This window comes from Salmo salar, chromosome 04 (genome assembly GCF_965601325.2).
Source record: "Salmo salar chromosome 04, fSalSal1, whole genome shotgun sequence".
NCBI classification, from domain to species: Eukaryota; Metazoa; Chordata; class Actinopteri; order Salmoniformes; family Salmonidae; genus Salmo; species Salmo salar.
The window spans coordinates 37,750,966-37,765,277 of record NC_138294.1 but is presented as its reverse complement, the minus strand read 5'-3'; the positions used below and the strand labels follow the sequence as shown (position 1 = coordinate 37,765,277).

Below are 14,312 nucleotides of genomic sequence, written 5' to 3'. Positions count from 1 at the left end.
TTTTGTAACATCTTATCTTTGTGAGACTGGCTTCTCTGCTGTTGCTGCACTGAAGACCAAGTACAGGTCCCAGCTAAACAACAACAGCAAGAGCTGAGAGTTGCAATATCATGCTTCAAACCCCGCTTCGAAAAGCTGTGCTCTGCAAAACGTGCTCATTGTAGCCATTAATCCTGACTTCCTCATTTTGATTTAAAAAAAATCAGCACAATTTGTTTTATTCATTTTTGTTTTATAGGTCAAAGTGTTTCATATATTGTGCTCCTGAGTTAATGTTGCTGATCAATTTGAATTTATTATTATTTATTGATTATATTTTATTTTATTTTTCAGTATCAAATGGTCCAAAAAAAATTACAGTTTAAATAAGGATTGAATTATTTGTATTTTTCTGGCAAATTGATGCACTTTAAGTCTTTTCTGTTACAAACTAAAAAACAATGTTAATAAAGTTATTCCTTGTTGTAAGTTGATCTATATTTCTTTCTTTTTTCTTTTTTGTTTTCTTTAATGTTAATAAGGATACAATTTTATGCAGAGGTGTAATTATAACAATTTTATAGACAAATTATACTATTTACAGTCATGGCGGAGAGTTGGGGGCGCGAAATGTTTACTTCTTCCTAGGGGGGCGTAACAGAAAATAATTGAGAAGCACTGAATTAGATGATTAAGGTGTGGTAACTATATTTTGTATATCTTTTTGTTTGTTTTTATAAATGTTTATTTCATTCTCTTTGACACGTAGGAAGTGACAAGTTCCCCATACGACCACCAGTCAGTGCCACAACGCTACTCATTTGGGGAAGAACTGTATTGATGTATTTCATGAGTGTTATTTTGTGCGTTATTAACGTGTGTCTAAGTTACTGCCTAGATCCACCAGCCCGGACAACTGGATGACGGGTCCGGCACGATGATCCACAACCAGAACATCCCATGGCCATTCTTGTGGTGGTCTGCAGCTTGCAGAAATCCTACCAGGTTAAACCACCAGAGGGGGATTGTCACGATGATCCACAAAGCAGACCACCCCGTTGTCATTCTTGTGGTGGATTGCAACTTGCAGAATCCTTCCAAGATTGAACCAACCAGAGGGGGACTGACAATACTGTCCTGTAAGGATCCAAATTGGTCAGATCAGCTCTGCAATGAATTACTTCAACCAGACCCTGGCAACAGTTGGTGCGATTATTCGCAAATGGAAGAAACACAAAAGAACTGTCAATCTCCCTCGGCCTGGGGCTCCATGCAAGATCTCACCTCGTGGAGTTGCAATGATCATGAGAACGGTGAGGAATCAGCCCAGAACTACACAGGAGGATCTTGTCAATGATCTCAAGGCAGCTGGGACCATAGTCACCAAGAAAACAATTGGTGACACACTACGCCGTGAAGGACTGAAATCCTGCAGCGCCCGCAAGGTCCCCCTGCTGAAGAAAGCACATATACATGCCCGTCTGAAGTTTGCCAATGAACATCTGAATGATTCAGAGGACAACTGGGTGAAAGTGTTGTGGTCAGATGAGACCAAAATGGAGCTCTTTGGCATCAGCTCAACTCACTGTGTTTGGAGGAGGAGGAATGCTGCCTATGACCCCAAGAATACCATCCCCACCGTCAAACATGGAGGTGGAAACATTATGCTTTGGGGGTGTTTTTCTGCTAAGGGGACAGGTCAACTTCACCGCATCAAAGGGACGATGGACGGGGCCATGTACCGTCAAATCTTGTGTGAGAACCTCCTTCCCTCAGCCAGGGCATTGAAAATGGGTCGTGGATGACCCAAAACACACTGCCAAGGCAACAAAGGAGTGGCTCAAGAAGAAGCACATTTAGGTCCTGGAGTGGCCTAGCCAGTCTCCAGACCTTAATCTCATAGAAAATCTGTGGAGTGAGCTGAAGATTCGAGTTGCCAAACGTCAGCCTCGAAACCTTAATGACTTGGAGAAGATCTGCAAAAAGGAGTGGGACAAAATCCCTCCTGAGATGTGTACAAACCTGGTGGCCAACTACAAGAAATGTCTGACCTCTGTGATTGCCAACAAGGGTTTTGCCACCAAGTACTAAGTCATGTTTTGCAGAGGGGTCAAATACTTATTTCCCTCATTAAAATGCAAATCAATTTATAACATTTTTCTGGATTCTTTTGTTGTTATTCTGTCTCTCACTGTTCAAATAAACCTACCATTAAAATTATAGACTGATCATTTCTTTGTCAGTGGGCAAACATACAAAATCAGCAGGGGATCAAATACTTTCTTCCCTCACTGTACATATAGAAACTGTACAAAGTTTCTAGCTTGCAACGTAAAAAATGATTAACTAAAATTATATCGACGAATGCAACCTTCTGCTGCTTGCCAGGCAGAGCCCACAAAGGATGGGAAGTTAACCTAAACCACTCATACTTTTCACGTATAGTTCACTTTTATAATACTCAAATATTAAATTAATGGTGGCCAATATTGAGAGATGAGGCTACCCTCACGTATCTGAAATTACATGAGCATTTGATGTTTACTGATCATGAAAGGCATGCAGTTACTTGCTCTATAACTTTGATGATAAAGCGCAATTGTTTTGCATGGAATGATTGGCCATTTTTTGTTCTGACTATGCTCTTCAAGAGGTGATGCTATAACAACCAAATAGTTAACATTTATTGAACAGTCCCTTGAAAACGGCATGCAGTTGTCAATGGTTTTGGCGGAGCTGGGGGTCTCCTTTTCCCCCAGAAGCCAAATTATACATTCTGTGATGTATTGTGATGTTTTACTGATAATGACATACAGCGCATTCGGAAAGTATTCAGACCCCTTGACTTTTTCCACATTTTGATGCATTACAGCCTAATTCTAAAATGGATTAAATTGTTTTTGTTCCTCATCAATCTACACAGAATACCCCCATAATGACAAAGCAAAGACAGGTTTAAAGAGTTTTAGCACATTTATTGCAATTAAAAAACTGAAATATCACTTTTACATAAGTATTCAGACCCTTTACTCAGTACTTTGTTGAAGCACCTTTGGCAGCGATTACTGCCTTGAGTCTTCATGGGTATGACGCTACAAGCTTGCCACACCTGTATTTGGGGAGTTTCTTCAATTCTTCTCTGCAGATCCTCTCAACCTTTGTCAGGTTGGAAGGGGAGCGTTGCTGGACAGCTATTTTCAGGTCTCTCCAGAGATGTTCAATCAGGTTCAAGTCCGGGCTCTGGCTTGGCCACTCAAGGACATTCAGAGACTTGTCCCGAAGCCACTCCTACGTGGTCTTGGCTGTGTGCTTAGGGTTGCTGTCCTGTTGGAAGGTTAACCGTCGCCCCAGTCTGAGGTCCTGAGAGATCTGGAGCAGGTTTTCATCAAGGATCTTTCTGTACTTTGCTCCGTTCACCTTTCCCTCAATCTTAGAGTCCCATTCCCTGCCACTGAAACACATCCCCACAGCATGATGCTGTCAGCACAATGCTTCATCGTAGGGATGGTGCCAGGTTTCCTCCAGATGTGTAGCATGTCTGGGAGCTGTACGTATAATTCCGTCGACCTCATAACTTGGTTTTGCTTTGAAAACCATAGCTTGGTTTTGCAATATAGACAGTTGTGTGCCTTTCCAAATCAGGTCCAATCAATTGAATTTACCACAGATTTACCTCCAATCAAGTTGTCGAAACATCTCAAGGATGATCAACGGAAACAGGATGCACCTGAGCTCAATATCGAGTCTCATAGTAAAGGGTCTGAAAACGTATGTAAATAAGGTTTCGCTGTTTTTATTTAATACATTTGAAAAAATTTCTCAACCTGTTTTCACTTTGTCATTATAGAGTATTGTTTGTTGATTGTTGAGTATTTATATTTATTTAATGTTTTAATAATGCTGTAATGTAACAAAATGTGGAAAAAGGGAAGGGGTCTGAATACTTTCCGAATTCACTCTATATTTGACTGTGATATGTGGTTGTCCCACCTAGCTATAAGATAAATGCACTAACTGTAAGTCACTCTGGATATCAGCGTCTGCTAAATGACAAAAATGTTTATATTTTACATACAGATCTCATATTACTGCATTGAATCATTTTTTGTATATATATGTTATATATATATATATATACACAGAAAATTATTTATATTTTTGCAAATATATATATATATAGACTGATCTCATAGACATTTTCTCATAGACATTTTCGTCATTATATATTGATGTCACAAAGGTATAATTTGTACAGTTTTTTATAAAAAATGTAGTTATGTCACATTTGACTTCATAAAACCTAGCTGTGCTACTTTTTTCTCTGAAAGGGAGGCAGATATATAGCATTTTGCAACAAAACATGATTATTTTTCTCTCTGAAATGAAACCTTTTTTTGTAGATTTCAAACAAACAGACCAATCCCTTTCATAATTTATTTAAACAATAAAAGCTAATATAACCAACATTTCTGAAAATGTATATTATAGCGTTTTGGAATGAAACTCTTGGTACACATTTCACTAAAAAGCCTAATATCAATCCAAAATGTAATTTAAACTAGTAAAACAATTTGAAGATTGCATTAATTTAGGTAGAGCATTTACCTAGCATTCATGAGTAATGACCTATCAATTAATGTATTATAATCATTATACTAACTATGGTACTTATCAGCAATATTAATAACATAATGGATATAAAATGTAACTAGTATATTTTTTTGTTAGCTTTTCATTCATTACAACCCTTACACAGTGGTCTAAGTCTTTTCAGGAAATTAACGAAATCCAACCCCAGGCTCTTTTCTGAGTTTTTTAATAATTGCATAGGATGTTGTTTAGAGGTCACTCATGTTATATCCAGTTCAAGGATAGCGTTTACATTTCTCCCTGTAAACATACCAACTAAACAAGAATTTGGTGTTAGACCAGTTTATTCTACGCTATATGTATTTCTTGTAAATTATCCTTTACCCTGCAATAGGACGCCGAGTAGCTGAGGTATTAAATTTAACTGAAATCCACTTTGCAAATTAAACGCTTAACAATAACCGGACTGTCACTGGGTTGAAACAATATAAGTACAATACATACAAAGAAATATACATTCTCGAGATGTCAACTATACCTATGCTAACATGAATTATACAGTACAGTTTACATTCATATAAATGAACAATTTGGGATTTTCACTCTACTGTAAATGTGTACATGTGAGTCCCACTCTCTCCTTCTATGTAGTGTCCTTATGGGGAGGGGGAAGGCAAGATCTTGGGAGCAGGGGCGATCGCTGGAGTTAGTTGAAAGCTGGGTTGCGAGCCCCCGACAAGATGGTCGGTGGGGCCCTCTTGCCCTTGAGGAGGGTAAGGGATAAGATGAAGAAACACAGGCTCATTACACCAAGGATGATGATGCCTGAGATAAGTGCGCTGGTCACCGTGTTCATCCGAAACACTGGGCTGTTTAGTTGAGCTACAACAAACAAAAAAAGACCAATGAAAGCAATAGGGCAGTTGATTATTATGACAATAGTGATACTGCCTGCTAAAATCTAAGAAGAAAAGTAACAGGGACATTGCTATTTCAGTATTTCTTTAGAATTTCTTGCATCAAAGTAGTTAAAAGAAGACTAGTCGCAATAATGTAAAAATCCTATTGGTACCTTTTAATGCGCGACGCTAAACAGAAATCCGAACAAGCTTACACATACCTTAACCCAACTTATTACCATACTATTACAATGTTATTGACACTTATTTCTGCGCTGTAAAGGAATAGTTCATTCAAATTACAAATATTGGTTTCTTTACCCTGTAAGCAGTCTATTGACAAGGTATGACAGCAATCCATATTGGCCAGGTTTTGTTGACCTGGCCACGTCCAAATGCGCATTTCAAGTCCAAATCATATTTAAGTATGTAAAATATATTGTGTAGCGAAATCAAGTTACTTTATAATGATTTGGACGTGAAAAATGCTAATATTCATTTTAGAAGGGAATCAGAAGGAACAAGAGTTTAGGTTGATTATCAGGAACTAAATATGAAGGGCTTACCTAGTTGTGAGTTGTTCATTGGAGTGTCATCTGTGGAACATAAAAAGGCAATTTAAGAGTACACCACTTCTCTACATGTACCAGACCTGGGTCAAATACACATACAATTATTAAAGTGTGCTTCATTTAGTTTGGAGTTTGCACTTTAAGGACTTCTTCATTGGGTCCATTGTATCTGTGAAATTAAATCAAGCACACATCAAGTATTTGAAAGTATCTGACATAGACCTAAAATTAGGGGTGATGATAAGATGACGCTGACAGACATGGCAGCTCTGCTTCTAGCTCCTAAGCAACTTCGGTCACTTTAATAATGTTTACATACCACTTTACTCCTTTCATACTCTATTCTATTTTACTGTATTTTAGTCAATGCCACTGACATTGCTCATCCAAATATTTATTAATTTCTTAATTCCATTATTTTACTTTTAGATTTGTGTGTATTTGTCACGACTTCCACCGAAGTCGGTTCCTCTCCTTGTTCGGGCGGTGTTCGGGGTTCATCGTCACCGGCTTTCTAGCTACCACCGATCCATGTTTCTTTGTCCATTTGCTATGTCTTGATTGTTCACACCTGGTTCCTATCTCGTTATGATTATTTCCCTATTTAAACCCTCTGGTTCTCATGATGTTTTGTGCGTTATTGTTTTCCTGTTTGTCGTGTTAGTTGTGTTTCGTCAGTATTGTTTATCCCTGCTTGGATTTTTACTCATGAGTTTTTTTCTAGAGTAAATTAGTTATTTTACTCAGTTCGGTGTCCTGCGCTTGACTCTGTTCCTCACCTCCACTATACTGACACTGACAGAATAACGCACCATATTATGGAGTCAGCAGGCGCATCAGTTCCTCCGGTACCAGTAGAGGAACAAGTCCAGCAGCACGCTACAATGCTACAACATCTTGGCATAGCCATGGATCGCGTGCTGCTCACCATGGAGCGTTGGGAAAAAGGGGTTTTTCCTACGAATTCATCCACATCACCTCAACCAACACCACTGCTGCCCACCCCTCCGTCAATTGGACCCAGTGGGATTAGGCTCTCGCTTCCAGGGGCTTATGATGGAACGGCTGCCGGATGCAAGGGTTTCCTGCTCCAGATGGAACTATACCTGGCGACCGTACCCAGTGCCCTCGGGATACAATGCATTCTAGTTGTCATGTAAACGTCTGTCAGACCGAAGATGTTATAATAAAACAAGGGGAAGGGATGGTTCACTCATCTCTCGAGTAAACTTTTGGAATGAAATTATGGAAGTGAATGATACAAACAGACCCAACTCATCTTGTAACCTCTTGTCTTTGGTTGACACGAAAAAACAATTATGATTGCGCACAAACTACCCATCGTCGGATTATTTTAGATTTTTGGAAAGTGTTTGTCAATTATTTCGATCACTGGTGAGGTCACACATGATGTGATGAATTGTAAATAGTCATTTCTATTAGCTAATTTAAAATATGGTTTCGGTCAGCCAAGACTTAGCTAAATATGACCTCTTGTGTTAGGTCACTCTTTCTTTAGTTAGCGCTACAACTAATGTAGCCTACATTTTCCGGTTTGGATGAGAATTGTGTTATGCTGTCGCCACTTCAGACATTCACAGAACATTGCATCCAAAAATAAACTTCTCACATTGAGGACATAATGTTGTAAAGACTGTTTGTGCAAAATGTGTGGCCACCTCAAACACTGACTGTTGTGTAATCGTAACTGGACATTCTAAGTGTTCTAATCACACCGGTTTGAGCGTACGCTGTAGGGACCACTGTAAAATGATCACACCCATGTGTTTGTATGTGTAAAAGGGCCAGGGGTTTTTTCCTAGCCACCGTGCTTCTGCATTGCTTGCTGTTTGGGGTTTTAGGCTGGGTTTCTGTATAACCACATAGTGACATCTGCTAATGTAACAAGGGCTTTACAAATACATTTCATTTGATTGATGACATGAAGTAATAAGAGCTATTGTTTTAAGATATTATTGACGTAGCATGCCCTAAATGGAGAGACCCACAAGGCACTTTAAGAGAATGGTTTGTCACACCCTGATCTGTTTCACCTGTCTTTGTTTGTCTCCACCCCCTCCAGGTGTCAACCATCTTCCCATTATCCCCAATGTATTTATACCTGTGTTCTCTGTTTGTTGCCAGTTCGTCTTATCAGGTCTTACAAGCATTCTTTCCTGCCTTCCTGTTTCTCTAGTTCTGTTTTCTAGTTTTTCCCAGTTCTGATCATTCTGTTTGCCCTGCTGTCCTGTACCTGCCTGACTCTGACCTGATTATGAACCTCTGCCTGCCCTGACCCTGAGCCTGACTGCCGTCCTGTACCTGCCTGACTCTGACCAGATCACGAACCTCTGCCTTACCTCAACCTGCCCTTTGCCTGCCCCGTGTTCCTAATAAATCATCTAAGAACTGTACTATCCGCCTCCTGTGTCTGCATCTGGGTCATATCCTGAGTCGTGATTTGGTTAGGTATAAGAAATTACACTGATCAAAAATATAAATGCAAGATGTAAAGTTTTGGTCACATGTCTCATGAGCTAAATTAAAATAACCCCGAAATTGTCCATACTCACAAATATCTGATTTCTCTCAGATTTTGTGCACACATTTGTTTACAACTTGTTAGTAAGCATTTCTCCTTTGCCAAGATAATCCAGCTGAACCTCTCTGGGAAATGTGGGATGCTAGGGCCAAATTCAAAACAACAAAAATCTCATAATTCAAATTTCTCACACATACAAGTATTATACACCATTTTAAAGATAAACTTCTCGTTAATCCAACCACAGTGTCCGATTTCAAAAAGGCTTTATGGCGAAAGCATACCATTAGATTATGTTAGGACAGCACCTAGACAAGAAAAACCACACAGCCATTTTCCAAGCAAGGAGAGGAGTCACAAAAACCAGAAATACAGCTAAAATGAATCACTAACCTTTGATGATCTTCATCAGATGGCACTCATAGGACTTCATATTACACAATACATGTATGTTTTGCTCGATAAAGTTCATATTTATATCCCAAAACCACATTTTACATTGGCGTGTAATGTTCAGAAATGTTTTGCCTCCAAAACATCCGGTGAATGAGCACATCAATTTACAGAAATAGTCATCATAAACTTTGATAAAAGATACAAGTGTCATGCACAGAATTATAGATAAACTTCTCCTTAATGCAACCGCTGTGTCAGATTTCAAAAAAGCTTCACGGAGAAAGCACACCTTGCGATAATCTGAGTACAGCCCTCAAAACAAGCCATACAGATACCCGCCATGTTGTGGAGTCAACCAAAGTCAGAAATAGTGTTATAAATATTCACTTACCTTTGATGATCTTCATCGGAATGCACTCCCAGGAATCCCAGTTCCACAATAAATGTTCGATAAAGTTCATCTTTATGTCCAAATACCTCCATTTTGTTTGCGCGTTTAGTCCAGCATTCCAAATTTACTAAGTGCGCGAGTTTAGTCCAGACGAAAAGTCAAAATAGTTACAGTACAGTTTGTAGAAACATGTCAAACGATATATAGAATCGATCTTTAGGATGTTTCTATCATACATTTTCAATAATATTCCAACAGGACAATTCCTTTGTCTTTAGAATTGAAAGGAAAGGCAGCTCGCTCTCATGGCCGTGCGCATGACTGAGCTCATGCAATTTTCCAGACACCTGATACAATCAGCTCTTATTCTCTCCCCATTCACAGTAGAAGCCTGAAAGAACGTTCAAAAGACTGTTGACATCTATTAGAAGCCTTAGGAAGTGCAATATGACCCCACAGACGCAGTATATTGGAGAGGCAATCCCTTGAAAAACTACAAACCTCAGATTTCCCACTTCCTGGGTGGATTTTTTCTCAGGTTTTTGCCTGCCATATGAGTTCTGTTATACTCACAGACATCATTCAAACAGTTTTAGAAACTTCAGAGTGTTTCCTAACCAAATCTACTAATTATATGCATATTATAGCTTTTGGCCCTGAGTATCAGGCAGTTTACTTTGGGCACGCTTTTCATCCCAGCTACTCAATACTGCCCCCCTTTCCCAAAGAAGTTAAACAGCATGCTGGGGCAAAAAAACGCCACTGTAAAATGTGCAGTTTTGTCACACAACACAATGCCACAGATGTCTCAAGTTTTGAGGGAGCATACAATTGGCATGCTGAATGCAGGAATTTCCACCAGAGCTGTTGCCAGAGAATTTAATGTTAATTTCTCTGCCATAAGCCACATCCAACATCGTTTTAGAGAATTTGGCAGTACGTCCAACCTGCCTCACAACCACAGACCACATTTATGGCGTTGGATGGGCGAGCGGTATGCTGATGTCAACATTGTGAACAGAGTGCCCCATTTTCCGTAGCATAAGCTAAGGACAACAAACACAATTGCATTTTATCGATGGCAATTTGAATGCACAGAGATGACATGACGAGATCATGAGGCCCATTGTCGTGCCATTCATCCACCGCCATCCCCTTATGTTTCAGCATGATAATGCACGGCACCATGTCGCAAGCATCTGTACACAATTCATGGAAGCTGAAAATGTCCCAGTTCTTCCATGGCCTGCATACACACCAGATATGTTACCCATTGAACCTGTTTGGGATGCTCTGGATCGAGGTGTACGAAAGCGTGTTCCAGTTCTCACCAATATCCAGCAACTTCGCACATACACTGAAGAGGAGTAGTACAACATTCCACAAGCCTCAATCAACAGCCTGATCAACTCTATGCGATGAAGATGTTTTGCATTCCATGTGGAAAATGGTGGCCACACCAGATACTGGTATCTGTGACCAACAGATTTATATCTGAATGTGAAATCCATAGATTAGGGCCCGAATGAATTTATTTCAATTGACTGACATCCTTATATGAACTGTAACTCTTTGAAATTGTTGCATGTTGCAATTATATTTTTGTTCAGTGTATACAGTACCAGTCAAAAGTTTGGACACACCTACTCATTACGGGGATTTTCTTAATTTTCACTATTTTCTAACACATCATGTAGGATCAAAAAAGTGTTAAACAATATATTTGAGAGTCATCAAAATAGCCACCCTTTGCCTTGATGACAGCTTTGCACACTCTTTGTCACGCCCTGACCATAGAGAGCCCTTGGTTCTCTATGGTGTAGTAGGTCAGGGCGTGACTAGGGGGTGTTCTAGTTCAATATTTTTATGTTGGTGTTTTGTATGGTTCCCAATTAGAGGCAGCTGGTAATCTTTGCCTCTAATTGGGGATCATATTTAGGTAGCCTGTCACGGTTGTCGTCGGATTGAGACCAAAACGCAGCGGGTATATGTGTATTCATCTTCTTTTATTAACCTGTTAGGGCTAGGGGGCAGTATTGACACGGCTGGATAAAAAACGTACCCGATTTAATCTGGTTACTACTCCTGCCCAGTAACTAGAATATGCATATAATTATTGGCTTTGGATAGAAAACACGCTAAAGTTTCTAAAACTGTTTGAATCGTGTCTGTGAGTATAACAGAACTCATATGGCAGGCCAAAACCTGAGAAGATTCCATGCAGGAAGTGGCCTGTCTGACAAGTTGTGTTTAATCTTGGCTCTTTTTATTGAAGACTGAGGATCTTTGCTATAACGTGACACATCCTACGGCTCCCATAGGCTCTCAGAGCCCGGGAAAAAGCTGAACGATATCGAGGCAGCCTCTGGCTGAAACACTTTATCGCGTTTGGCAAGTGGCCGATCAGAGTACTATGGGCTTAGGCGCGTGCCCGAGTCGACCCCATGCTTTATTTTCTTTCGTCTGTTTACCTAAACGCAGATTCCCGGTCGGAATATTATCGCTTTTTTTTTAGAAAAATGGCATAAAAATTGATTTTAAACAGCGGTTGACATGCTTCGAAGTACGGTAATGGAATATTTAGACATTTTTTGTCACGAATTGCGCCATGCTCGTCACCCTTATTTACCGTTTCGGATAGTGTCTTGAACGCACGAACAAAACGCCGCTATTTGGATATAACGATGGATTATTTTGGACCAAACCAACATTTGTTATTGAAGTAGCAGTCCTGGGAGTGCATTCTGACGAAGACAGCAAAGGTAATAACATTTTTCTTATAGTAAATCTGACTTTGGTGAGTGCTAAAGTTGCTGGGTGTCTAAATAGCTAGCCCTGTGATGCCGGGCTATCTACTGAGAATATTGCAAAATGTGCTTTCACCGAAAAGCTATTTTAAAATCGGACATATCGACTGCATAGAGGAGTTCTGTATCTATAATTCTTAAAATAATTGTTATGCTTTTTACACCATTTTAAAGACAAGACTCTCGTTAATCTAACCACACTGTCCGATTTCAAAAAGGCTTTACAACGAAAGCAAAACATTAGATTATGTCAGCAGAGTACCCAGCCAGAAATAATCAGACACCCATTTTTCAAGCTAGCATATAATGTCACAAAAACCCAGAAGACAGCTAAATGCAGCACTAACCTTTGATGATCTTCATCAGATGACACACCTAGGACATTATGTTATACAATACATGCATGTTTTGTTCAATCAAGTTCATATTTATATAAAAAACCAGCTTTTTACATTAGCATGTGACGTTCAGAACTAGCATACCCCCCGCAAACCTCCGGTGAATTTACTAAATTACTCACGATAAACGTTCACAAAAAACATAACAATTATTTTAAGAATTATAGATACAAAACTCCTTTGTGCAATCAAGGTGTCCGATTTTAACCTCTCTGGGCTAGGCGGGACGAATTCGTCCCACCTACTCAACAGCCAGTCTAATCCAGTGGCGCGATTTTCAAATACCTTAGAAATGCTATTACTTCAATTTCTCAAACATATAACTATTTTACAGCATTTTAAAGACAAGACTCTCGTTAGTCTAACCACACTGTCCGATTTCAAAAAGGCTTTACAACGAAAGCAAAACATTAGATTATGTCAGCAGAGTACCCAGTCAGAAATAATCAGACACCCATTTTTCAAGCTAGCATATAATGTCACAAAAACCCAGAAGACAGCTAAATGCAGCACTAACCTTTGATGATCTTCATCAGATGACAACCCTAGGACATTATGTTATACAATACATGCATGTTTTGTTCAATCAAGTTCATATTTATATCAAAAACCAGCTTTTTACATTAGCATGTGACGTTCAGAACTAGCATACCCCCCACAAACCTCCGGTGAATTTACTAAATTACTCACGATAAACGTTCACAAAAAACAACAATTATTTTAAGAATTATAGATACAGAACTCCTTTGTGCAATCGAGGTGTCCGATTTTAAAATAGCTTTTCGGTGAAAGCACATTTTGCAATATTCTCAGTAGATAGCCCAGCCATCACGGCTAGCCATTTAGACACCGACCAAGTTTAGCCCTGACCAAACTCCGATTTACTATTACAAAAGTTTGATTACCTTTGTTGTCTTCGTCAGAATGCACTCCCAGGACTGCTACTTCAATAACAAATGTTGGTTTGGTCCAAAATAATCCATCGTTATATCCGAATAGCGGCATTTTGTTTGTGCGTTCCAGACACTATCCGAAATGGTAAATCAGGGTCGCGAGCATGGCGCAATTCGTGACAAAAAAATTCTAAATATTACATTACCGTACTTCGAAGCATGTCAACCGCTGTTTAAAATCCATTTTTATGCCATTTTTCTCGTAAAAAAGCGAGAATATTCCGACCGGGAATCTCCTTTTAGGTAAACAGAGGAAAGAAAACAAAGCTTTCGGTCGACGCAGGCACGAGCCTGAGTCTCACAGTACTGTAACCAGCCACTACCCAAACGCGCTACTTTGTTTCAGCCAGAGCCTGCAAAGCCACGATTCAGCTTTTTGCCGCCTTCTGAGAGCCCATGTGAGCCGTAGGAAGTGTCACGTAACAGCAGAGGTCCTTTGTAATGGATAGAGATGACAAAGAAGTCCAAGAAATGGTCAGAGAGGGCGCTTCCTGTTTGGAATCTTCTCAGGTTTTGGCCTGCCAAATTAGTTCTGTTATACTCACAGACACCATGCAAACAGTTTTAGAAACTTTAGGGTGTTTTCTATCCAAAGCCAATAATTATATGCATATTCTAGTTACTGGGCAGGAGTAGTAACCAGATTAAATCGGGTACGTTTTTTTATCCAGCCGTGTCAATACTGCCCCCTAGCCATAACCTGTTAGGGCTAGGGGGCAGCATTTGCACGTCTGGATAAAAAAAATGTACCCGATTTAATCTGGTTACTAATCCTACCCAGTAAC

At 39.6% G+C, this 14,312-nt stretch overlaps 1 protein-coding gene across 1 annotated transcript in view; it reads right to left on the bottom strand.

Annotated features, from left to right (window-relative positions):
* Positions 1-3,756: 3,756 nt before the first annotated feature.
* The window catches only part of zpld1a (zona pellucida-like domain containing 1a), a gene marked incomplete at its 5' end in the record, with an annotated part of 47,858 nt that continues 37,302 nt past the window's right edge, over positions 3,757-14,312 (bottom strand). Inside the window, 2 exon segments of the mRNA NM_001165392.1 lie at positions 3,757-5,451; positions 6,035-6,064. Coding sequence (NP_001158864.1) covers positions 5,276-5,451; positions 6,035-6,064 — 206 coding nt within the window. The 3' untranslated portion in view covers positions 3,757-5,275.